The sequence below is a fragment of the Balaenoptera borealis genome, assembly GCF_965194805.1.
Source record: "Balaenoptera borealis genome assembly, chromosome: 20".
NCBI lineage: Eukaryota > Metazoa > Chordata > Mammalia > Artiodactyla > Balaenopteridae > Balaenoptera > Balaenoptera borealis.
In genome coordinates this window covers 52,108,750-52,134,234 of record NC_138879.1, presented here as the reverse complement: position 1 = coordinate 52,134,234, position 25,485 = coordinate 52,108,750, and the positions used below count along the sequence as shown (strand labels likewise).

Sequence of the window (25,485 nt, the reverse complement as noted above, 5' to 3'; positions counted from 1 at the left end):
AGCCTGTGTGTGTTGATTTGCCTAGAAATTAATCTTTGGCCCGTTTGATCGCAGAACCAGTTGTAGCCCTTCCTAAGCTCTGCCCTATGTCATGGGGAGCTGATCCCTGTGGGCTTTTGTTTTCAAGCTCCTGTGTTCACTGCCTTCTGGCCTGGTGCAGCCCACAGTAGGTAAGAGATTGGAGGGCAGGAGAAAGCCAGGATATTTCTTCCCTCTCTCTGCGTCCAGCTCCTACTACTCTACAGGCCCACTTTGCTTCCAGCTTCTGGAGGGAAACCTTGGACGGCTGAGCTCCAGCAATGCCATCTCCTCCCTTTGTCCCGTCACTGTTTTTGTCAATATATGAGGGTCTCAGGTACAGAGGATTGAATTAATGACACAGTTCTTGGTACATTATCCTCACTGATCTATGTCTTATCTTGTTTTTGTTTAAAAAGTTATTCTCTTTTATTTCCACACCCATTTCTCATTTGTCCTTCCTCAAAAGACAACCATTCCAATGTATTTAATGCTCACCTGCAAAACATGAATTGTTTTGCGTGCACACATTTATAATTTATGTACATAGCATCTGGTTATATATTTCAATCTGATCTTACTTATTTTCAGTAAGCACTATGTTTTAAAAACCCATTCAGGGAATTCCCTGGCGGTCCAGTTGTCAGGACTCTGAGCTTCCACTGCAGGGGGCATGCGTTCGATTCCTGGTCAGGTAACTAAGATCCCACAAGCTGCAGGGTGCAGCCAAAAAAATAAAAAACCCATTCATGTTCTATAATTATCAAAGTTATTGTTGTATAATTAATGTATTGCATTATTTATTTATTGCATAATTTATTGTTGCATTATACTCCACAATGTCAGTCATCCCATTGATAAGCACCCATGTCACCTCCACTTCCCAACCACAACAAATAACATGGCAGTGAACATTTTCATACAAGGCTCTTTATGGGGGATATGTCTCTGCCTCTGCCTAGGTCTTTGTCTTTATTTATATCTGTCTCCACCGAGCAGAATTGCTGAGTCATAGGGTATACTTACACCTAATTTGACTAAGAGCTACCAGCTTGCTCATAAGAATGACAATCACAGTCTCCACTTCCATCAGCAGTTTGGGAGGGTTTCACTACCACCACAACCTCTCAGGCAGCATACACCCAGAGCAGCATAGTTAAGAGTATGCATAGGTAAGAGCCCAAACTGCCTGAGTTTGAGTCCCAGATCTGATATTTACTAACTTCGTGCCCTTGGGAAAGTTACCTAAGCTCTTTGTGCCTTGTTTACCGCATCTGTAAAATGAGAAGGGAGATAATAATAGTATCTCTACATCTTAGGGTTTTAATGAAGATGAATAATGTAATAGTCACATAGTGCTTAAAATAGAATTGAATACGGTTGTTTTTGTTTTTTAAAACAGCTCTATTGAGATATAATCGACAAACAATAAACTGCACATATTTAAAATGTACAATTTGGGGACTTCCCTGGTGGCGCAGTGGTTAAGAATCCGCCTGCCAATGCAGGGGACACGCGTTCGAGCCCTGGTCTGGGAAGATCCCACATGCCGTGGAGCAACTAGACCTGTGCGCCACAACTACTGAGGCTGCGAGCCACAGCTACTGCAGCCTGCGCGCCTGGAGCCCATGTTCCGCAACAAGAGAAGCCACCGCAATGAGAAGCCCGCGCACTGCAATGAGAAGCCCACGAACCGCCACGAAGAGTAGCTCCTGCTCACCACAACTAGAGAAAGCCCACACACAGCAACGAAGACCCAACACAGCAAAAAAAATAAAGAAAAAGAAAAAAGAAAAAAAATTTTTTCAGTGAAAGAAAATGTACCATTTGGTAAGTCAAAAGATTTTTTTAATTGACGTATAACTGACAGGTAACATTAATTTCTGGTGTATAACATCATGATTCTATATTTGTATATATTGCGAAATGATTACCACAGTAAGTCAGGTTAACATCCATAATTTGATAAGTTTTGACATATGTATACACCCATGAAACTCTCCCCAGAATCACAATAATGAACACATCCATCACCCACAGTGTTTCCTTGTACCTCTTTGTAATTCCTCTCTTCAGCCTCTAGGCAACCACTGATCTGATTTCGGTCATTATAGGCCAGTTAGCATTTTTTAGAATCTTATGCAAATGGAATCATACAGAGCGTACTCTTTTTGTCTGGGTTTCTTTTACTTACTGTAATTATTTTGAGATTCATGTATGTTGTTGCGTGTATTACGAGTTCATTCCTTTTTGTTGGGAAATATCATTGATTTGATTATCAATAGTAATTAGTTTGATTATCCATTCACCTGTTGATGGATATCTGGGTTATTTCCAGTTTGGGGCCATTACAAATAAAGCTGCCAGGAACATTCACACACAAGTCTTTTTAAGGACATGTATGCTTTCATTTCTCTTGGAAAATACCTAGGAGTAGAACAGCTGGATTATATGATAGGTGTATGTGTAACTTTTTTTTTTTTTTTTAGTAAACCAGGCTTTTACTGCTCACAAGGTCATTTCTTGTGAGTTGCAAACAATTTTTCCCTATATTTCCCCCACTCAATCTGGGCTGCCACAATCAGACAGACAGAAAGTGCCAGGACACTTTTTTCTTGCATCTGTAGTGGAAACCTTAGCAGCAGACAGTAGTGTGTAATTTTTTATGAATCGGCCAAACTGCTTTCCAAAGTGGTTGTCCCATTTTACATTCCCACCAGCAATGTCTGAAAGTTCCAGTTCTTCCACACCCTCACCAACACTTAAAATGGTCAGTCTTTTAAAATTCAGAATGGGCTATATGAGATTTTAATCAAATGAGAATTTGCTTTGATTTCTAATATTTGTCAGTTCAGTAGGTGAAAGGTGATATCTTACTGCAGCTTTCTCTGATTACTTACAGCTTGGAGCATCCCTTTAAACACTTGTTAGCACTTTGGCTGTCTGTTTTCTGCAGATTCCCTCCTTGTATTCTCTGCCCATTTTCTCTTGGAATATTTTTCTTGTTGATGGGCAAGACGTTTAAACAAATAATATCAGTTCTTTGTCAGATTTGGACATTGCAAATATTTTCTCTTGTATCGGCTGCCTATTAATTTTTCTTCGGTGAACTTCATTTAATAGAAATCCTTAAATTTGGTGTAATCAAAATGACCAATTTTCCCTTTAGGGTTTGTGATTTTGAAATTTTGCCTATGTTCTTTTCTATTTCTGCATCACAAATTCATCTTTTCTTCCAATAACTTTATAGTTTTACTCTTCATATTTAGGTCGTTTTAATCCATCTAGAGTTCATCCTTGTTTTGGGTGTTAGGGATCCAATTTATTTTTCTCACATTGAGCCACATTTACCACATGTCCGATTCTGATATCTACAAGTGTCTGTCTCTGGTATTCTGTTCCATTGGTGTATCTGTCCTTGCACTAATACTACACTGTTATTGTTGCTGGATGCTTTGTAGCAAGTTTAAATTTCTGGAAGGGCAAGATCCCTCTTGTTACTCTTACCACTCAGTGTCAACTTTTTTTAAAATTAATTAATTTATTTAGGCTGTGCTGGGTCTTAGTTGCAGCACGTGGGATCTTCATTGTGGCATGTTTAGTGAGGGATCCTTAGTTACGGCATGCGCACTTCTTAGTTGTGGCATGTGAACTCTTAGTTGCAGCGTGCATGTGGGATCTAGTTCCCCGAGCAGGGATCGAACTTGGGAGCGTGGAGTCCTACCCACTGGACCACCGGAGAAACCCTCCCTCTCAGTGTCAACTTAACCATTTGTGGTTTTTTGGTTTTTTGGTTTTTTTCTTATTGCTCCAAACAAATTTGAGGGTAAACTTATCAAGATCTTTCAAAAAAAACCCCCCCAAAACAAAAAACAACCACCAGATGAATTTTTATGGGTAATATATCAAATTGTAAGTTATTCTGGGGACAACTGATATCTTTATAATGTTAAGTCATCCCATTTAAGAGCATGGACTATCTCTCTGTTTATTCAAGTCATCTTCTATGTTTTTTAGTAGAATTAAATTTTTTCTTCCACTGAGGTCTTATGAATACTTGGTTCCCTAGATGCTTCATAATTTTTGTCAGTGATGCAAACTGAGTGTTGTTTTTTAAATGACATTTTCTAATCAGTTATTGCTTGTGTAGTAAAATACTAGTGACTCTTTTTGTAGGTTCATCTTGTATGCAGCGACCTTGCTGAACATCACTGATGGTTCTAATAGACTGTCTGTTGATTCTATCCCATTTTCTAAGTAGATGATAATATCATCTGCAAATTAGTTTTTTAAAAATATTTATTTAGTTAGTTAGTTGCACTGGGTCTTAGTTGTGGCAGGCGGGCTCCTTAGTTGTGGCTCGCTGGCTCCTTAGTTGTGGCATGCATGTGGGATCTATTTCCCTGACCAGGGATCAAACCCAGGCCCCCTGCATTGGGAGCACGGAGTCTTAACCACTGCACCACCAGGGAAGTCCCTACAAATCAGTTTTATTTCGTCCCTTTCAATCTTTGCACTATGTATTTCTTTCACTTTCTTGTAGTATTGATCAAGACTTCCAGGACTTTGTCAGGCAAAAAGGGTAACAGTGGACATCTTTGTCCTTTTCCCAATCACAAAAAACATGAGTCTAAAATTTCTTCATTAAGTATAAGAATTTCCTCTGTAATCTTTGTTTGCTAAAAATTCTTATCATAAGTAGGTGTTGAACCTTATCAAATTCTTTTTAAAATTATTGAGGTAACCATATATATTTTTTCTCTAATCTATTAATGTGGTAAATTACATTGATGGATTTTCTAATATTGAAACACTTGCATTCCTGGGATAAACTGTTCTTGTTTGTAATGTATTACTCTTTAAATACATTTTTTACATTTGGTTAAGTAATATTTTATTAATGATGTTTGCATCTGTATTTATAAATGAAATGAGCCTATAATACTTATATTACCCTTAACTGATTTCAGAGGCAAGAGTAACGTAGCCTCAGAAAATGAGTTGGTCACTTTTTCACTCCTTCTCCAGATCTGTATCTCAAAATGCACTCCAGGCTGAACCACAGGAGATTATCTGGACCAGCATCCTGTTTCCTAAGCAGGCAAAATATTATCATTCCTATTTTATAGATGAGGCAATTGAGGCCCAAGACTAAATTCCTGAATGGGGTGGAATTAGAACCTGGAATATGTTAACTGCCTTGGGTGTATAACTTCTTGGTCTGACCAGTAAAATAATCACCAGTGACCTGTATAATAATGAGTTTTTGAGTTATAATACATAATATTAAAATAACATTGTAAGTTTCCAGAGTTCACTTATTTATCAGTTTTTTTCAGAACTCAAAACATATTTTCCCATAGAAATAAACAAGTTGGTAGGGTTTCCATATCAGGTTGCCTACCTCATATGGTGTAGGTCCCCTAACCTGATCCAATATTCCAACCAAATTTGGTCTTTCAGATTCTTCCACTGTGACTGCTGGACTCAACATCTGTCATCATCCTTATATGCCAGCCTCTTCTCTGAATGTTCCTTTCTGAAACCTGGCTGTCTTGGAGGACACACTTCCTCGGCAGCCCTTCTTTTAAATTAAATTAAATTAATTTATTTTTTGCCACGCTGCATGGCATGTGGGATCTTAGTTCCCCAACCAGGGATCAAACCTGCATCCCTTGCAGTGGAAGCACGGAGTCTTAACCACTGGAGCGCCAGGGAAGTCCCAGCAGCCCTTTTAATAAAGGCCTATTTTTGGTCCTACTTCATATACCTCAGGGTCTGGAGCTGGGAGTATTGATCCTCAATGCTACTTTAGACCATTATTCTTCCTTCATCCTTCAAAATCCTCTGCTCCTATGATGTTCATCTCTGGAAGTATAACGCCCACTACCTCTAATTGTTGCTGGGGTCTTCCAGCCTGATCCTTCACCCACATTCACTGACAACTTTAGCACCTGGCTCATAGCCTTCCTCCTTACACCTATGTTCTCATCATCATTGCTGTTGACTTCAAAGCCCACCAGGTACTCCACCGACTTAGTCTCTCAGCTCTCAGTCTCCTCTCCAGTGACCTTTCTCTTCAGCCCACCCTCAGGCCCTTACTCATGACTTTGTCATCTCCTAAAACACCCTCTTCCAGTTTATTGAATTCAAGCCTCGCACCTCTTCTGATCACCTCCTAGCCTTCCGGGTCATCTACTCATGTATCCCTACTCCTTTCACTTCATGGAGACCTTGAAACCATTGACCCAATCAGTTTTTCACTATCCACCGACACCGACTCCTTTTTATGTTTACTCTCTTTTATACCCAATTTATATCCATGATCTAGCACATAATCACTCTCATGCAAATACCTTAAAATCCCTTCTCTCTGTTTTTTTTTCTTTTCTTTTGGATTCTCAGTTCCCTGACGAGGGATTGAACCCGGGCCACAGCAGTGAAAGCCCAGAATCCTAACCACTAGTCCACCAGGGAACTCCCCCTTCTCTCTCTTTTTAGCAAAATCCCAATCCTGGTTAATTCCAACCATCCATCCACTGGCTCCTTGCACCCAACTCTTTACTTGAAGGCTACTAGAGCAAAAAATCCACAATGATGCTGACAGGTCACGCTTTAAATCAGTGGTTCTTAACTGGGACCAATTTTGCTCATCTCCTCACTGGGACATCTGGCAATGTCCGAAGACATTTTTAAAAATTTTATTTTATTGAAGTATAGTTGATTTACAATGTTGTGTTAATTTCTGCTGTACAGCAAAGTGATTCAAATACACACACACACACGCACATCTTCTTTTCCATTATGGCTTATTACCGGATATTGGATATGGTTCCCTGTGCTCGACAGCAGGACCTTGTTGTTTATTCTGGAGACATTTTTGATTGTCACACTGGGGTGCTGGGGAGGGTTCTACTGGCATCAAATCAGTGGAAGTCAAGGGTGCTGTTAAATATCCTATGATGCACAGGACAGTCACCCATAATAAAGAATCATCTGGCCCCAAGTATCAATAGTGCTGAGGCTGAGAGATCCTGCTTTAAGTTAATACAACAAGTCTCAAAGGGACAATCGACACAGGGTCTTAGCACTTACTGTTCCCTCTGCCTATAATATGGTTCTCCCCTGGCTGGCTCATTATTTAACAGTCCCTTCCTAGAAAGGTCTCCCTGACCTCACTCTGGAGTGGACCCAACCTCATCCATCACATTACCCTATTTTATTGCCTTCAAAACATGCACCATTTTTATGTCTTTATTGCCGGCTTCCTCCCTCTAGAATCTAAGTTACCTGAGTGCAGTGTCCTCTTGTTTTTTGTTTTTCTTCTCTTTGGCTGCACTGCCTGGTATTCAGAACTTCCCTGACGAGGGCTTGAGCTCGTGCCCCCTGCAGTGGAAGTGCGGAGTCTTAACCACTGGACCACCAGGGAAGTCCGCAGTGTCCTCTTGTTTATAGCTGTAGCCCCCGTGTCAAGCATGGTGCCTGGTACATTACATAGGGACTCAGACAATTTCTATTTGTCAAACAGGTGGATGAAATCTTGTTAATTTGCAATTTAGTCATTCATTCATCAACTATTTATTGGTGATAGAATTCAGACACGTCTCTGCCCTCTTGGAACCTATAGTACAGTGGGGAGACTGACACTGAGTAAATAATCACACAAGGTAAATAGTTTCTAACCATGATAAGAGCTTTGAAAGTAAAGTACATGTAGCGGTGAGAGCATTCAGCAGGTGATCTGACTCAGCCTGGGATGGGGTAGTCAGGCCAGGCTTCCCAGGAGAAGTAATATTTGAGCTGAGAGCTGAACTGAAGGATGAGTCGGTTAGCAAGGTAGAGGGAGGTTGGGTGGGGTAGATGGAGACGAGCACCCAGGCATAGAGAACAGAGTGCAAAGGCACTGTTGTGGGAAGGCACATAGCACGGTTCAGGAAGAGTGTGGCTGACGCACAGAGTCTGGTAAGCCAGTGTGGCATTTATTTGCCAAATCCAGTGCAGCAATAGGAGCGAAAGTGTGCCATTGGAAGTTTTAAGGATTTTAAAGAGGAAGTGACAAGATTTAAGTTTATTTGGGAAAAAAAAAAGTCACTTCCGGAGAACAGATTTTAGAAGGACAAGCAGGGAAGCAGGGAGATTGGTTTGGAGGCAGTTGCAGTGTCTAGGCAAGAGGTGATGGTGGCTTGGCCTGAGATGGTCTCAACTTGGAGAGGAGCTGGATATACTTACGTAATGAGAAACATGGAATTTCAGAGCTGGAAAGCACCTGAAAAAAAACCAAAACAAAACCTCACCATTAATCAAAAGGTAGAAAAATTAAAATGAATAATAAAGAGTTCATTAAAGTCTGCATTTTATAGAAAAGCAGGTTAATTAGCTGAGCATGAAGGGCCCTTTAATATTTTTATTGAATAAAAGAAGGAAAGACTTATACAGAGAAATGTTTGAGAGGGAGGAGCAAAGACGGGAAATGTGAGAGAGTTGAGGTAAAAAAAGGAGAGAGAAAAATTAAATGAGAGAGACAGAGTAAGAAAGGTGTGTGAGCCTGAGCGGTGTCAGGAGGTTGGAGGAGAGGAAGATTGGGAGGAAACTGGACAAGGGGGTGGCAGCGATGTGCACTCAGGAAGATGCAAAGAAAGTCTACTTGGTGATGCTGGGCTCCAAGGGGGCTGGAGATAGGGTACAAAGGTAGACCAAAAGAGTGGGGAGTAAAATAGGAAGCGGAAAAGACAGGAAGGGGAGATGATAACAGATGAGGGAGGAATGAATAAATGGGGGATGCTTGGAGATGTGCGGAGAAAGGATGGGGCCATACATAGCTCGGGGAGAGTGAGAGAAGAAACCTGAGAGTGAGGTGGCAATCTGAGGGCTGAATCAAAGGCCACATTAGAGCCAGGTGTTCTGGAGGACAGAATGGTGAGAGGGTGGGAGAGGGTACATAAAGGGGCAGGTCCAGGCTCAGAATGAGGGAGAGAAATGTGTGCAGGGCTGGGGGAGGAGGAAGAGGGAAAGGTGGAGGACGAGTTGGAAAGACTCCAAGGGAGGGTAATGATGGGTGTGGCCAAGACTCTGACCCTGGCCTTACCTTGCTCCCACCCTCTGCTGGCTTCTGGCCTCAACGGTTTCTTCCTTCTGCTACAAGGACCCTTGAGGCGGGATGGGATAGTGAACGCTGGGAGGTGGGGTGCCAAGGGCCCCGCCATTAAGTCATGTCAAGCAGGGATCGGAATAGGGGGCCAAGGAGATGGGGGGTGTTGGGGCGCCATGCCTGGAAGCCGGGTGTCTGTTGGAGGGCGACAGCGGCGAGGGGTGGGTGGGTGCTAGGAGGTGGCTTTGGCGGTGGAGACTCCAATAAGGCTGCTGAAGTGGGGAGTTCTGCGGGATTGGAGCCAGAGCCCTTGAAGGTGGGATCGGCTAGGAAAGGAGAAAAAGAGCAGAGTGTTGGGGCGAAAGTAGGGCGGGACAAAGAGCGCCCAGAGTAGAACTCGAGAGTCCCTGCGTGGGGGAAAGGTGGAGCCAAGGCTGGCCTGGGGCATCCCCCGCGCTCCGGCTCCGCCGCGCTCTTAGAGCACCTGTCGGGGAGAGGGGAAGGGGCATCCTGGTGCCCGAGGGACCTCCAGTCCAGAGGGGCTTACTCGGAGCTTGGGACTCCCGAGAAGACTCCGCCTCCTCCCCTCCGGCGGTCCAAGCCCCGCAAGTGAAGGGGCGTGACCCTGGTGCTCAGGTTTCTTCCTCCTCACCTGGGTCGGGAGGGGTGGGGGCCAGGACTTCCGGCTCAGGTGAGTGTCCCTTCGGTGACGTCAGGTCATCCTCGGCCGCCCCTCCGGTTCCTCCCCGCCTCGCGCTCCCGGTGCCCGCGGGGGCGCGCCCCTGACGACCTACATATACTCAGGTGCGCCGCACCTGTCCGCCCGCACCTGCCCGCTCACCGCTGAGCGACCTCTCTTCGCACAGCAGCTTCGGGCCGACAGCCCAGGATACTTTGGGGACTTCCAGCACCCGGGACCGCGCCCACACGGCCCCTCCACCTTTTGTTTGGGAAGGGTCGCCGAGCGCCGGAGGGAACTGCCGGGTCTTCGCGGATTGCTTTTGTTGGCCACCAGTCCTGTTCCCTCTGCTGTGAGACCCTCGCCCCGCCGGAGGGGTAAATTTGTGTTTACTTCGGTGACAAGATTTGCGTTTACTTCGGTGACAAGATTTGCAAGCACTCGACCAAAAACTTTTTTGCCTCTTTGGGTGACAAAACTCGCCAGCCCGGCGCCTCCCGTCTTTTCTGAGGGCGGAAATGGCCAATTCGGGCCTGCAGCTGCTGGGCTTTTCCATGGCTCTGCTGGGCTGGGTGGGCCTGGTGGCGTGCACCGCCATCCCTCAGTGGCAGATGAGCTCGTACGCCGGCGACAACATCATCACCGCCCAGGCCATGTACAAGGGGCTGTGGATGGACTGCGTCACACAGAGCACGGGCATGATGAGCTGCAAAATGTACGACTCGGTGCTCGCCCTGCCCGGTAAGGCCGCGGGACCGACGGGGCGGACGCGTCCAGGGCCGAGGTCGCGGGGTGGGCGCGGGTCCCGGCCCCAGGCCCCACGGCCCGACGCCCTGGGTTGCCGGCGAGCACGGGCGGAGAGGAGGAAGCGGAAGCGGTCGGGCTGGGGACGCCGCGGGCCGAGAATCTGGGGCTGCACGTGCGCGCCTCCGGGGCCGGCTGCGCCCCTCTTCGCCCGCGGACCCGCCTAGTCTTCGGGCTTGGCGGCCGGCGGCCCAAGCACGTCCCGGGAAGCCGAGTCCTGGGGCGGGGCCTTTCCCCTCCCCCCACCCCGAGGAGGCCACGGCCTCCGCCATCTCCCGCCCTTTTCTCTGACAAAAGGCGGCGCGGGCTGGAGGCCTCGGAGTTGGGTTGGGGGCCGCGGGGTCGGACCGAGGGCCGAGGAGCCGTGCACCGTCAGTCCTGAGGCGCCGCCTGCGGCTTCTAATCTTATCGGCAGATTAGCCGAAGCCACAAACCGTGGCCTCGACAGTGGGGTCAGAGCTGGGACGAGGGCCGGCATCTGCGGGCGGCGTCGGGGCTCCGACCACCGCTTCCGGGGCTCAGGCCACCACCTCGGTTCCTCTTCGATGTACCCTTTCACCCTTCCCCCTCCCCGGGGAAGTTTCGTCGAAACCCTGGCGCCCCGGGCGGATCCTAGAGCCGAAAGGGCGGGGCGGAGCGGGAAGGCCCGCGGAGTCGGGAGGGGGCGGGATCCACCCGCTCTGGCCCGGGACTTGGGCGTCGAGGGGGCCCCAGGCCTGCGGCTAGTGGGCGCAGCCGGCGACTCAGAGGCTGAAGCCGTCCGAGGGCCGCTGGCATTTCCATCAAGGACAGCATGCTTCCCCCTTTCCCGCAGCGGCCTTGCAGGCCACCCGAGCCCTAATGGTGGTCTCCCTGGTGCTGGGCTTCCTAGCCACGTTCGTGGCCACGATGGGCATGAAGTGTACAAACTGTGGGGGGGACGACAAAGTGAAGAAGGCCCGTACAGCCATGGCCGGAGGCATCGTTTTCATCTTGGCAGGTGAGCAACAAGTCCAAGGTGGGCCCAAGGACTCCCTTCTTGCCCATCCAGGAGGGGTAAGGGTGGGCACGGTGCTGGTTTGCGGGGGGCTCACAGTATCTGAACCCTCATTCTTTCTCCAGGTCTTGCTGCCTTGATAGCTTGCTCCTGGTATGGCCACCAGATTGTCGCAGACTTTTACAACCCGTTGGTCCCCATGAATGTTAAGTAAGTAAGAGAGCCCTGCCTCCTAAGGGGTCTGGGGTTGGGAGAGGCAGGCCAGGGTTTCTGACCCCAGTCCTCTCTCCACAGGTATGAGTTTGGTCCTGCCATCTTCATTGGCTGGGCAGGGTCCGCTCTGGTCCTCCTGGGAGGTGCACTGCTCTCTTGCTCCTGTCCTGGGAGTGAAAGCAAAGTTGGGTACCGTGCACCCCGCTCCTACCCTAAGCCCAACTCTGTCAAGGAGTACGTGTAAGCTGGGATGCCCTTACCCCAGCTTGGCAGCCTAGAGGTGCCCCCAGACATCTGAAAGGACCTGGGGCAGAGAGCTCAACCCGTGGGCAGGGTGCCGAGCAGAAGCCTGCGGTCACTCTAGCCCAGCACACCATGTACAGTTCCCTGGGGTGTTGGGTGGTGGGGAGACAAAAAGGGGGAGGGTGTGCCTTTTGTACAGTAATAAACATATGTTTTGGAAAGTAGACTTTCCTTCCCTTCGGGGCATCTGCTTTCTTCCAACCCAGATCCTTGCAGGGAACCTAGAACCTAAAGTGTACCTACTTCAGTTAAAAAAACATTTATTGAGCACCAATGGTGTGCAAGGCTGTCCCAGCTCTACCATTTCAGTCATTCAGTCCCCAACACTTTTGACTACTGACTCTAAACGACTCATGTTCTTGGCTTCCCTCATCCCCTCCCAGCCTCCAGTCCTGTCCACTCGCAACTCTTGCTTAAATAGCAACCAAAGAGCTTTTGTTTTTAATACAAAAATTAAGATTTTATTAGGCTTGGGGGGTGGTGGTGTCACCTTCCCTTATGCTCCCATTCCACTTTCTCTCCTCACTGGAAGCTGCTCCCTGGCTCATGGGTCACAGGGCAGGGCCTCCACAGACACAGGAAACAAAGATGGGGCAGAGACAGGCTAAGGCCAACGCAAACAATGGAAGGATGGTTATGGGCCCAAGGTCTCCCTCGTCCTCCAATTACAGTCTAGTCACATCTCCTGGCCAGTTAAACATCTAGGTCATCATCTGGGTCTTCTTGGTCCAGGTCATCATAAGCATCTGGCTCATAGAAAATGTGGCTGGTAGCCTGGCTCAGCCCAGGGCGCAGTAGAGCCTGCTGTCTGAGAAGACATAAAGGGAGATTGGTGCTGGTGAGGGTGGGTAATGGGTCATGTCTGGATACCCTCTTTCCTTGTGACAGTGACTCCCTCTTTGGCCTCCATGTTTTCTTGGTCTAAGTTCCTTTGTGTGACCTCGTTTAGTTAGCACGGAAGCACCACCTGGTACAGGGTAGATACTCTTATGCCGCTCTCATAATAGCCTAAGTTCTTAGCAGCTTGAGGGCAAGCATCCTGCCGTAGTCTTGCTTCACCTGCTCACACACTGGGCACAGGACAACAAGCATCTACTAAGCCTTTATTAACCTGCCTCTGCCATACCCATCTAGCTTCCTGTCCTCTTAGCACCGCTGCCTGGAGACAGGGCCACTTCTCCAGGGTCTGGTCTGGCTCAACCCAGGCCCAGATTACTTTGGGGACATCTGTGGAGCTGGGACCCAAGGCTCTAATGGAGAGAAAAAAGACATAAAGGACCTTTGCCATTGTTGGGGTTTGGGTGCGTAGAGAACCCCTCCCCAGACGTGCCTCTGGAAGTGGACTTCAGCCCCTATAAAGTCTAAGAGGTTAATCAACAACCTGCTGTTGCCCCACCTCTTAGGCCCAGATGCTGGGCTCAGCTCAGGGACCCGGGCACCGAGGCCCAACCTTACTTTTCCGAGCTGAACTGGAAGGGCAGGGTCAGGCTATCTTTGGCTTCTCTCTCTTTCTTGGACAGGTGAAGGTTAAAAGTCAAATGAGTCGTGGGGTCCGTCTGTAGAGACAAAGGATGCTGCCACTCTGCCCCATCACTGAAATCCCTGACCCCAGCCCCAACCCCTGCCGTCTTTATCCCCCTCTCTCCTTTTTCCAGACTCCAAACTGCATCCCCTTGTTCCGGCCCTGGCTCTCTTAGATACCGAGGGAGTATGAGGATCTGGGTTAGGCTGGGACTCTAGGGGCGGCCCCCCTTGGAGCTCCAGGCTGAAGTCAGCAAGGATGGAGAACCACTGAGTCTGGGGAGAAGAAAGAAAAGTATTAAGGTTTTTTTCATCTTACTGAACAAACCAGAGAACCAGGACCTGCCGCCCCAGCTCCCAACCACTTATGTAACTGGTTGCTTCCAGCTCTTGCACTCCTTTTTCATCTCCTGGAAGGCAGTGTCTTTCATTGGTTAAGCTCACAGGATCCGAGCTTTCCAGGCTACAGAATGGGGATAATAAAACAATCTACCTCTCAGGGCAGCTGTGGAGATACAATGAGGGCAATGCTGAAACCATGAGAGCCTAGGGAAGTGCTCCATCGCATCAGCCATTTTATTGCTCCTCCTCTCTGACCCCAACCTCCAGTTCTCCTGTGCTTCTGACCTGGTGGGTCGGGCGCTGTTGGGGCCTCCGACAGAGAATGTGGGCTGAGGCCTGGCCCATCACACCGCTCAGGGTCACCTCGGTCTGAGCAAGGCTGCTCAGTGCTCCCAAGGGGCCTGGGCCGTGAAGCTCTTCATGCAGCAGGCCCAGCACATGCACCTGCTCTCCTGGGGAGCTGTCACCTGGAGAGGGACAAGAAAGGTGGTGCACGAAGGGCAGTAGGGAGCATTTGGGGGAGGCCTGGGATCATAGTGAAGAGGAAAAAAAGGAAGGACAGGGCCACGTTCCCTCAGAGCTCTGCCAGGATCCTGACTAACCTCGGCCAGTGTCACTGCCCTGCTCTGACCTCTTTCAGCCCTCACCTTTAAAACACTTTCTTATTCCAATGCACATCGAATCAAGGCACCACTCTGACCTCAATCCTCAGGAGCGCCTCAAGGCCTTCAGGATGGAATCCACACTTTTAGCATCTGTTCTCCGCTTGTTTTCCAGCCTCATCTCTTACACACTGAACCATCTGCAGTGTCAGGAACTTGCCAAGATCCCAGTCAGTGCCTTAGATCCCCTCTTTCCTTCCTTCCCTTTTTAGCAGCATTTACAAAGCATCAGGCACTGCACTAAATACTTGCATTTTTAGGTTGGACCGTATGAAATTGCTGACATTTGATCATATCTGATCTACAATAAAAGCAATTCCAAGTGGTTCATCTTCATACTATAAACTCCCTCCTTCCTCGGCTTTTACTGAGGAAACGGAAGCACGGTGAGACCAAGCACCTGTATACCGAGCTGGGTATCTGACTCTAAAGCCCATTCTAGTACCCACTGTACTTTAGGGCTAGTCCCAGTGCCCCCAGCTGGACAAACTGGCCCTTGCTCTTCAAGACATTCCTTCCTTAAGGTACTCGGTGCATGTTCCTTTATCATCATGGTCCTTATCAGACTGTCTAGTAATTGCTGGTTTACTTGTCTATACCTTTACGGGACTTTGAGCTCCTGGAAGGCAAGGACCTGACTACAGTTAGCCTTTATTTTTCCATTATCTAGAACTGTGCCTGACACAGTGTATTTATGCGTATGTTTGTTGAATGAATGAATGACATGAATGAGGGAAAAAAAAAACTTGGAAAAGAAAAAAAAGAGTAATTAGTAGATAGCACTATAAAGAAACCAAGAACTAGAATAAAGGCTAAAGAGATGGAAGAAAGTGCAATTGGAGATCCCTGATATGTTTCTTGTTAGGGTGGAAAGGGGCACATCCCTTGGCAGGGGGAATGTATGGTGGGAAGAAACGAAGGAGGAGTCTCACCATGGCAGGAGTCCTGATGGCTCAGAGCGTGCAGAGTCTGGCAGAGTGTGGTGCAGGGAAGGTGAAGCAGCAGCCAGCTGAGGGAATCAAGAGCAATGGTGACAGGGCCAGGATCTGTCCTCCTGCACAGGGCCCTCAAGGCTTCCAGGGGACCCCCAGGAAGGGCTTCCCCAGTCTTTGACCAGTTGAGAGGGTCTCTAAAGAGGTCATGGTAAACCAGCCTGCAAAGGGAAACGGAAAGGCATGATTCTACTGCCCCTCCCCCTAATCTCCAAATTCAGCTTCTGATTTTTGTGGCTGTTTCTCGATTTTCAATAATATCCTAAATATTACTGAAAAGTTTTTACTGAGAAGTAGAATATAGTAATTGAGAGCACAGACTTTGGCATCAGACAGCCCTGAGCTCCAAGCTTGTTTCTACTTGTCCAAGGTCACCTAACTGATACATTACTTCATCTCTGTAAGACTCGGTTTCTTCATTTATAAAATAGGAATACCAACCTCCTGACAGCACAGTACTAAATGATGCCTAAAGTGTATCATTCTCGAATGGATAAAGAGAAAAGAGAGGACCTGAGACATGGTTCCTGCCTGTAGGACAGCTTAGAGAAGGTCAAGAATCAAGTCCTGAGGTACTAACTACAGATAACATAGCGATTCAGGAAAAGAGACTGGCATGGACTAGAAATCCTGGGAAAGCTTCACAGTGGCAGAACTTGTTCCCAGACATCTCCTTTCTATCTTCTGCTTCTCTTGTGAATGCCACCTTTACAGCATCACCTCTACTATAACAGCTGATACAAAATTAGGGCTCAACCGATAAGTGTAAACTATTATTATCCACTTAGCTAACCAGACCAGGAAGTAATCTTTCTTAACCACCCAACAGAGGTGGATTCAGGTACCTCCTGATCTGGCTGCTTTCCTCTACCCCACATCAGTCTGTTAAGTCCTGGAAATTCTACCTGCTAAAGTCCTTTTACATTTGTCCTAAACTCTCCATCCCTACTGCCACTGTCTTTAGCTAGGCCTCTGTCACCTCCTACCATTATTCTCTAAGATTCACTGGAACAGGAATCATGTCGGCTTCATTCACTGTTCTAGCCTAGCTCAGTTCCTGGTTCACAACTACTTCTTAACCGGCACTTATACATCTGAGTGAACCTGCATTACTGCAATAGCCTTCCCACCTGGTCTCCCTATCTCCAGGCTGCCCCCTCCTAACCCATTCTCCACACTGTGGTCACTGGACGAGTCTTTCTAACAGGTATGACGTTATCACTCTCCTCCCAAATTTTCCTTTTCGTGCTCTGTAAGAACTTTTACTAACAGGTACCTCTCTGTCTGACCTCAGGAAGCTCTTCCATCTCCCATGAACAGGTATGCCTTCCATACCTCTCTAATTTTGCATAAACTGTTCCTTCTGCCTGTAGGACAAGTCCCTATGTACCCTGCAGTTAGTGCTGATGCATGTTGATCACAAGATTCTGAATAACTCAAAAGGCAGAACACGTTTATTCTTGTCCTCCAGTCCAGCCTCTAGTGCTAACCTGTACTGTCGGCCTCTTATTACTCTGTTCCTCTCATCTTTTATGGTCCCTGCTTTGGATTCTCCAGATACCACTCTTCATCATTCCTCTGACTAATTCCTACCTCTTGAAAAACCCATATCCATTCCATGAATAAGTAGCTGCTACTACATATCAGGTTTGCCCCTGTAGCTGGAAGGGGAGTTCCTCAGCAACAGAGGTCCCAAATCCAATTAAATCTCTTCCAAATTGTACTTACCGGCTGTTGATACTGGAGTCAAAACCTTCACGAAACTCTTCTTCGCTCACTTCACAGCCCAGGATGTGGACTTGCTCCCCACTGAGGCAGAGATGAGGGAGAGTGTCAAAGAGTGGGGCCCAGGCTCCCTTCTCGGGCAGGACAGCGAGACGCTGCGGGATACTCACCACAGTGCAGATTTCTTGATAAGCGCCTTCAAGAGGCTGCGCCCCTCCCACTCCACGGAGTCTGGGGAGAGCGAGGGACGGATAAACAGCTTGAGAACACTGAGGTTTTCGCATTCGCGAACCGGTAGCGACCTCCACCCCTGGCCTCTTACCCACGGCCCTTCCTCTCCACTTCCGCCCCTTGGGCCCTGCTCCTAAGCCCCTGTGCCTGTGACCCTCACCCCGCAGCAGCACCAGGCCACCAAGAGCCAACAGCGACTCCAGCATCTCCAAAATGCGTCGCGTCCCTCTTCGGACGCCCTCTGATGGCGTCACTGCCCATTGCCCCGCCCCTCCACATGGAAGGGGCGGGGCATCCACGGTCTCTCCCACCACTAAGACCTGGCGTAACCTGGAGTGAGTGGTGCGTAGGTTCGCTATCCCAGGAAAGCTCACGCGGAGCGACCCCTCCTGAGCCCTGGTGCACAGACGCAGGGACGACGCCCCTCTCTACATTTTTACCGTGACTAGGGCGGGAAGAGCCGTTGGGGCAGTTGTCTGTGGGAGGGGGAAGTGGCCGCGCAATCCCGCCCTACTGTCGGAGCCTCTGGCGCAAGTGACGTCACTCCGCCCCGCCCATGCAATTCGAGGCGGGCCTGCTTTGCCTCAGGCCCCGCCCCATCGCCACCCTCCGCGCATGCGCGATACTGGGGCCTTGTTCGGAGCACGCTCCACTTTCCTTGTCCCCACCCCCGAAGACAGAGTTGGGGGAAATTCAGCCCGGGTGAAGCGAATACACGTCACCACCGGAAGTAGTGTCAGAGGGGAAGAGGAGGGGGGAAGAAAGAAGGAGGGAGGCCTTCGGGCGGTAAAATGGCGCCTGTCAGAGTGGGAAATCCAGCTGCAGAGGCTGCAGCCCCGCTCCCTAGCGGCTGAGGCACCCCCCCCGACCTCGGGGAGGGGGAGGCCGCTCCAGTCCAGCCATCCGCGCCCTTCGGCTCCCCCTCCCCTCCTTCCCGGCTCCTTGGCTCAGCCGGTCTGTTCGCCGCCACCGCGGCCCTGCGCGCGCCGCTACCCCCGCCCGCCCCTTTCCCGCGGGCAGCCCCCTAGCGCGCCTGCGCAGCGGGCCACCCTCCGCTTCCCCCTTCCCCTCCCCCTTCCTTCTCCCTCCCTCCCTTCTCCCTAGCCCCCTCCCCCACAACCCCCTCCCCCAATTCTCCATCCCCTTCCCTCCTGGTCTCGGAGGACCCCATCGTAGCCCGATCTGTCTCGGCCCGCAACCTCCGCGAATCCGTCGGTGCCACTCCCCGCCCATGTGGGCCCCCGCGGGCTGCCCACGCCTGTCCCCCAGCTCCCCGTTCCGCTGGGCTTTCCCCTCGTCGTGGGTGGCTTTCTGAGCCGCCCGCTCCGTGCCCCTCTCTGCAGCCTCTCCTGCCACTCGGGGCCCCCGTTCCCCCTCCCGGTGGCGGGGGGCTGCCCCCGGGGGGCTGGCGGAGCTGGGCCGCGGGGGCCCCGGGGCCGGCGGTGCCGGGGTCATCGGGATGATGCGGACGCAGTGTCTGCTGGGGCTGCGCACGTTCGTGGCCTTCGCCGCCAAGCTCTGGAGCTTCTTCATTTACCTTTTGCGGAGGCAGATCCGCACGGTGAGCCTGGGTGGGCGCTGGTGGTGGTGGGGACCTCTGTCAGCGGTGCTCGAGGGTTTTTGGAAAGTCTCGGGCCTCTGTTTGGGCCTAGAAACAGCCCCGGCGGCAGCTTTTACCGCTAGAGAATTAGAGCACCCGTCGCTGGGCATGGGGTGGGACGGGGAAGAGGAAGACCCTTGTAGTAGAGCCGAGATGGTGGAGGGGGGCTAGATGGGAAAAGGATTTGGCAACTCTTGGGGGCTAGGGTGATGGGTGGGGTGCTCTTTAAGAAAGCTAGAGTTGTTGCTAAAGAAGCCGAGGGGCGGGGAACACCTGTTTGATGGCAGCAGGTCTGTTGATGTGGGCTTGTGGAAGACCCTCCTATTATTTGGAACCTCCGTGTGTGTTTGGTCTCATAACAAGGGAGAGACAGGCTCATGTGCCAAGGGTGGCGGTGGGTGGGAGGGCGTATGTCACCAACAAGGATGGGAACGTGGGAAAAGACCTGGGTGTGAAGGAGAAACCCCTGCGGTTCAAATTAAGGGAACTCTTCCAAAAAGGTCCTGAAAACTCATTTCATAGTGTGAGTGTGAATATTTGGGTTTATTAAGACTTTGGGACTAAAAAAGATGCATTTATGATTGGCATCTTTAGTTGTGGAAGGGAGCACATTAAAGTTTGGATGTCCCTATCAGAAGACGGTGCTTGTCAGTTTAAGGTTTGAATCTGAGGGCATGCTTCTCAGATTGTTTCTCCAGGAGACCCCAGCATTGTGAGGGATACTGTGGGGAGTGTATCTCTGGGTTTCCTCCCCCATAGCTTTTCTCCAAGGTCAAACCTCCTTAGGCTAACATCATTTAATGTACTCTGTGTTCTCACCATCACGGGGGAGAATGCTCTGAAGGAGTCTGGGGAAGATTCAGTGAGCTGGGGTGCAGAGGGTCTCCAGTCTGTACTCTGGCATACCTCAATAAAACATGAAGGAATAAAACCAAGTAGGGGCTGCCCAGGTCAAGGAACTTCCAGAAAGCCCTGAGTGGTAGTGGTGGTTGACTTACTGATTTGGGGAATGGGCCTGGCCTTGGATTCAGTGTCTCCTTGACCACTCCACTCCTTCCACTTCCTGATTTAGGGTTTAGGGTGAGGATTGTTTCTGGGTGGTCATGGTTGTAGGCAGGGCTATTTCCCTGAGATAAGGGTTAGGAGCCAAGAAGAATCAGGTCAGAGATACTGAGATGTGTGGGGGACTAGCTCCTGGGATTTTCCTTACGTGTTAGCTGCTGTCTTCTCGTCCTGGCCTTGCTCCGAGCATCTCCCCTTCTCCCCCTAACATAGCGGTTTTCTGTTCTGGGTGCAGGGATGGGCTCCAGCCCATGCAGAGACTGGTTCCTTGCAAAATTGCTCCCCTCTGGGCAGCACTGACCCCACAGCCTTTTGTCTTCCCTTCCTTCCTTTCCAATCTGGTTTCTCCCCCCACCCCCTTTCTGGCAGATGCTGAGAGCATTCCCTACATGCCCAGCATGTGCAACCCGAGATAGGGCAGGACACCCGAGCTGTTGCGGCCCTCATCGCAGCCCCGAGAGAAAAGAAGGGCACATGCCTTGGGATTAGGGGGAGAGGGCCCTTTGGTTTGCAAGTGGAGAGCCTGGTTCTGGTGAGGCTTGGGGCTTAGGGACGGACTGTGCTTAGAAGAAAAGAGCAGAGGAGGGAATTGCCAAGCTTTGCATGGGAGAGATTTGAGTGCTGGAAACAGGAGCCTCTAGAGAAGGCTTGGAGAAACTGGAAGGCCGGGATGGTGACATCCTTGTCCCTTCCTCACCTCCCACTCACAGCCCTTACTTCACTCTGGCCTTCTTGGTACTCTAGCAGTCTGCCTGGTGAGTGGGGCTTTCCAGTGTTCTCTGCCTTGCCCTGGGTACCAGGATAAGGAGGCTGTTCAGAGGGCTGAGGTTCTCTACAACTTGTGACTTGGCTAGTAGAGACAGAAGTGGACAGGTGGCTGGTTAAAATAGGCCTGGTGGCCCCCAGCCAGAGGAACTTAGCTGACCTGACAACCCCTGGATTCCCTCATTCTCTGTTCCCCTTAGTGACCCAAGGACCTCCCCTCCTGACGCCTACGCTCTGTCCACTAAGGAATCTGAGGCTCTCAGCTCCCAACAGGAGGTGATGAGAGCTGTCACAAAGAATTCTTGAGGTGGAGGTGGGGAGGGCCACGCATTTCTTTATTCCACGTAGCAGGATAACATCATGGTTAAGAGGGCACGTTCTCGGATCGGACTGCACAGGTACAATCCTGGCTCCACCGTTTCACTGATTCTAATGTAAGTGACCACCCCTGCTATAGTGTTCTAGGAATACAGCCACGATCGAGACAAAATCCTTGCTTTCATTCTAACTGGAGGGGCAAACTGCTAAATAAGACAATTCCTAGCTGTGGGGTCTTAGGCAAAGTATTTATCTTCTCCAAGCCTTGGTTTCTTCATCCTTAAGATGTAGATGGTATTGTTGTTGTTATTATTAGGGTTCTGAGGATTAAAGAAACAACCCTAAATTACACTATGCCCAATGTATGGTAAATGTTCAACATGTGCTTCCTATTATTAGTGGGGAAGATTTCCTTGTCAAGGGTTCTAACCCGCTCTCTTGCTATTCCTAGGTAATTCAGTACCAAACCGTTCGATATGACATCCTTCCCTTATCTCCTGTGTCCCGGAATCGGCTAAGTGAGTATGCTGACTGGGAGGAACCCTAGGTGAGGTAGGGTTCAAGGTCTTGGCTGGAGGTTGGTTGGTGTTACCCCTTCCCGCTGTGGTTCAGGCCAGGTGAAGAGGAAGATCCTGGTGCTGGATCTGGATGAGACACTTATTCACTCCCATCACGATGGGGTCCTGAGGCCTACAGTCCGGCCTGGAACGCCTCCTGACTTCATTCTCAAGGTGTGTGGGGCTGGGAAGTGATGGAATGGTTACGTCTGTTATTCTGCTCAGATTCTTTGCCAGTCCCAGAGCATCTCATCCCTGGCTGTGTCCTCTGGCAGCCTGAAGGAGGGAAGCAGGCAGTGGGAGGGTGGGGGCGTGTCCTTTAGGCCTGTGTTGTGGTGCTCAGGACTTCTCCCAGCCCTGCTGTGTTCCTCTACAGGTGGTAATAGACAAACATCCCGTCCGGTTTTTTGTACATAAGAGGCCCCATGTGGATTTCTTCTTGGAAGTGGTGAGTTTGCAGAAGCTGAAGGCAGCTCTGTGATGAAGGAATGGTTTTAGGGCTCTGGGAATTTAGAGGATTTGGAGGAAGTAAGGGATCAGGAGAAATGGGTAAGGGCAGTTTTGGAGAGGGGAGGTTGTAGGATGCTCAGAGAATGGCTTTCGATAGTTTGGGTTCATTTGTTGTGCTGATGCAATTCTATTCTTCCACGGCCTTCCCGCTCTTTTGTTCTTGCATCTGTGAATCTTAAGGGTGTATGCTGCCTAAGACTCTTGAGTTTGAGGACAGTTTCAGAATTCTGTGTCCTCAGAGACATTCAATGTTTTTGGAAGTCCTGAAGGACTCTGCTAGAGTCTTAGTAAAAGGGAACTATATGTCTGAATGATCATCTCTTCTGATACCTTCCTCTTCTCCAATCTCTTTCAGGTGAGCCAGTGGTACGAGCTGGTGGTGTTCACAGCAAGCATGGAAATTTACGGCTCTGCTGTGGCAGATAAACTGGATAATAGCAGAAGCATTCTCAAGAGAAGATACTACAGACAGGTAACGGGCTAGAGTCCAGGTCTAAGAGTGAGGCTTGGGAGGCAGGCCATCAGGGAGGGACCTGAGTTTGAGGCAACTGCCCTGGAATGGGACCTTCTGAGGGTGTGGGGGAGGCATACTGTATAATCCCTTTTGTGAGAACTGGCTGCCTGTGGGCATTGTTCGGATTGGGGGAGCAATCACAGAGGGCGAGTCTCCTTTTGATGCCCAGCTCACCCTGCCTTCCAGCACTGCACTTTGGAATTGGGCAGCTACATCAAGGACCTCTCTGTGGTCCACAGTGACCTCTCCAGCATTGTGATCCTGGATAACTCCCCAGGGGCTTACAGGAGCCATCCAGGTACAGGGGACGGTGGTGAGTCTGGCAGGACTAGGAAGTGGTTCAGAGGAGATATTTTGAATGCATGGAGCTGGGATTCCCTGGTTTACAGTAGGTCAGGATGCAAGTTGTTTCTCTTTTAAATGAGATGTTCCCCGCCCCCCCATATCCATTTCATAAATCAGATTTCTCATATCAAATTGCTTCAGGTAAGACACAAGACAGTAAGTTTGACTAGAAGCCTCACGCTAGTATGAGATACGGTGATTAAAATTTTATTTTATTTTGAAGAATAAATCAAGAAGGTTTTACTTAGGTCATTGAGTTTGGGGGGGTATGTATTTTAAAGTAATGAACCCCACCCCCAAATAAAAGGAAAAACACCCCGTCTCTCTTGAATCCTTTGTTTCTTCTCATGTGCCTTTTCACCCACCCTAGACAATGCCATCCCCATCAAATCCTGGTTCAGTGACCCCAGCGATACCGCCCTTCTCAACCTGCTTCCGATGCTGGATGCCCTCAGGTAAGGGAAGCTAGACACTTAGATTTCTGAGGAGAGGAGCGGGTGGGGGATCCCAAGAAGGAATAAAAGTTTGTCCTGTTTTACTTACTTATCTCTTTTCCCTTAAGAATATTACTTTTGAACCAAGGTCTTCTTAAAACTCATCACTTTTAGCCATTGGGTTTTGGGCAAACTGAACCTGTCTCATGTGAAAACGGTGATCCTTTCCACCCCACGTCTTCCGTGAGGCTGCCTTACACTAGTGTGAGGATATCAACATAAGGACTCTACCAATGCAAGTTATTGTTGTCCCAGGTTCACCGCTGATGTTCGTTCTGTGCTGAGCCGAAACCTTCACCAACATAGGCTCTGGTGACAGCTGCTCCCCCTCCACCTGAGTTGGGGTGGGGGGGAAAGGGAGGGTGAGCCCTCGGGATGCCGTCTGGTGCCCTGTCCACTGGTGAGGACTGCCTGGGCAGGGTCTGCCCCTCCCACCCCTCTCTGCCCTGGGAGCCCTGCACTCCATATGGAGTCTGGATGGACACAAGGGCCAGATTCTCAAGCAGCCTCACTCTAACTTCGTGTTCGCACTCCCTGGAAACCCCAGACTGGGACATAAGCGGAGGCCTAGGAGAGCCGCAACAGTGTCTGGTGGAGAGACAGGACTGGCCAGAGTGGGAGACAGACATTCGGTAATCCGGGAGGCTCAAAGAGAAGCCAAGCCAGCTTTGTTGTGATTTGTTTTTTTTAAAAACTCTTGTACAAAAGTGATCTAATTCTTCACTCCAAGGGCTGGGTTGTGGGTGGGAAACTGGGATTTTGGGCCACTGGATTTTCCCCAAACTTGTCCCCTCCCTTTCTATTTTCCCTTCTTCCTAGATTCCCTCAGACCTGTAACCAGCTTTCTCTCCTTTTTTTTCTTTCCTCTCTTTTAAACCATGCATTATAACTTTAAAACCAAGGCTGCCCTAGGTCCTTCTCTGGGGTTTTGGGAAATGAAGGGAGGGGTCTTTGTTCACACCCACCCTGTCCCCTAGGCAGAAGGAAAAGAGGCTGCTGTAGACCCGAGGGGTAGGGGGAACGGTGGTGTTGGCTTTCCCTGGTGGGAAGGGTCTTAGTGACAGGATGGGCGCCCTGGTGGGGAGTGAAAGGACAGCTGTGTGTCCTGAGGGAACGTGAGCTTCAGTGCGGCAGGACAGAGAAATATGAAAGGAGGAGAGACCTGGGCGCCGGCAAAGCCCGCATTTCGTCTGGGGGGCTGACGTGAACAAGCTAAGCAGACGCTGCCCCTGAGCGGCGGGGAGGGAGGCGGGGGGGGGGGGGGGGGGAGGGTGCTCCACGCCACCGGCTGGCCGGCCGAGCCCCGGGGCCCCACCTCCCCAGCGCTTTCCTCCCAGAAGCCTAAGCCGGCTCTACTTCCTCCCACCCGCCACGTGACGCTCCGCCCTTCTCCAATATCACATGATTCTCGGGTACACACAGTGCAGTATTCTTCCGCGCTGACGTATTCCTTACCTTTCGGACCTCCTCTCCAGTTCCTATTGGTCCACTCATCCCTGGAACCTAAGGGTTCCGTGCGTCTCTCCAAACATACGTTTCGTTTCTGCCCTCTATTTCCGGAGACCACTTCCTCCGTTTGGGTACTACTTTGTTTTGGTACCAACGGCCGCCTTCAGTGTACCAACACGTTTCGTGAATAGCTCTCCTTGTAATTATCTGCTCTTTTTCCTGTACGTTATTTCCGAAAAGAACTTTTGGAGAGCCAAGTCTCAAATTACGATTACCATCTTCCAGCCATTTTCATCGTTACCTTCCTGGGGGAAACT

The 25,485-nt window shown here is 49.8% G+C and overlaps 3 protein-coding genes and 1 long non-coding RNA gene across 11 annotated transcripts; 2 read left to right on the top strand and 2 right to left on the bottom strand.

The window, feature by feature from the left end:
- Nucleotides 1-2,489: 2,489 nt before the first annotated feature.
- On the bottom strand, nt 2,490-9,566 carry LOC309618568. Its single transcript, XR_014238526.1, has 2 exons — nt 9,104-9,566; nt 2,490-8,284 (listed from the first exon to the last, which is right to left on the bottom strand). It is a non-coding gene; the product is annotated as an uncharacterized lncRNA (long non-coding RNA).
- A 350-nt stretch (nt 9,567-9,916) lies between these two features.
- CLDN7 (claudin 7) lies at nt 9,917-12,245 on the top strand. The gene is made up of 4 exons (XM_082372498.1): nt 9,917-10,526; nt 11,404-11,568; nt 11,691-11,775; nt 11,860-12,245. Exons 1-4 carry the CDS (start codon nt 10,304-10,306, stop codon nt 12,020-12,022), a joined length of 636 nt encoding a protein of 211 aa, XP_082228624.1. The 5' UTR covers nt 9,917-10,303; the 3' UTR covers nt 12,023-12,245.
- A 269-nt stretch (nt 12,246-12,514) lies between these two features.
- On the bottom strand, nt 12,515-17,973 carry ELP5 (elongator acetyltransferase complex subunit 5). Of its 7 annotated transcripts, none has more exons than XM_082372459.1 (9): nt 17,715-17,973; nt 17,494-17,554; nt 17,327-17,407; nt 15,539-15,615; nt 14,230-14,411; nt 13,783-13,878; nt 13,537-13,637; nt 13,208-13,331; nt 12,515-12,889 (listed from the first exon to the last, which is right to left on the bottom strand). In XM_082372459.1, the coding sequence occupies exons 1-9, from the start codon at nt 17,758-17,760 to the stop codon at nt 12,833-12,835; spliced, it is 825 nt and encodes a 274-aa protein (XP_082228585.1). In that variant the 5' UTR covers nt 17,761-17,973; the 3' UTR covers nt 12,515-12,832. The 7 variants fall into 7 exon arrangements, with proteins under 7 accessions (XP_082228585.1, XP_082228589.1, XP_082228584.1 ...); XM_082372463.1 differs by having other exon boundaries at nt 15,539-15,759; nt 17,715-17,958; XM_082372458.1 differs by lacking the exon at nt 13,783-13,878 and having other exon boundaries at nt 15,539-15,759; nt 17,715-17,964.
- Nucleotides 17,974-18,009: 36 nt separating this feature from the next.
- CTDNEP1 (CTD nuclear envelope phosphatase 1) lies at nt 18,010-24,620 on the top strand. 2 transcript variants are annotated; one of them, XM_082372482.1, is made up of 8 exons: nt 18,021-19,115; nt 21,751-21,817; nt 21,912-22,030; nt 22,233-22,304; nt 22,722-22,838; nt 23,067-23,178; nt 23,596-23,680; nt 23,975-24,620. In XM_082372482.1, the coding sequence occupies exons 1-8, from the start codon at nt 19,014-19,016 to the stop codon at nt 24,033-24,035; spliced, it is 735 nt and encodes a 244-aa protein (XP_082228608.1). In that variant the 5' UTR covers nt 18,021-19,013; the 3' UTR covers nt 24,036-24,620. The 2 variants fall into 2 exon arrangements, with proteins under 2 accessions (XP_082228609.1, XP_082228608.1); XM_082372483.1 differs by lacking the exon at nt 23,067-23,178 and having other exon boundaries at nt 18,010-19,115.
- Nucleotides 24,621-25,485: the final 865 nt, after the last annotated feature.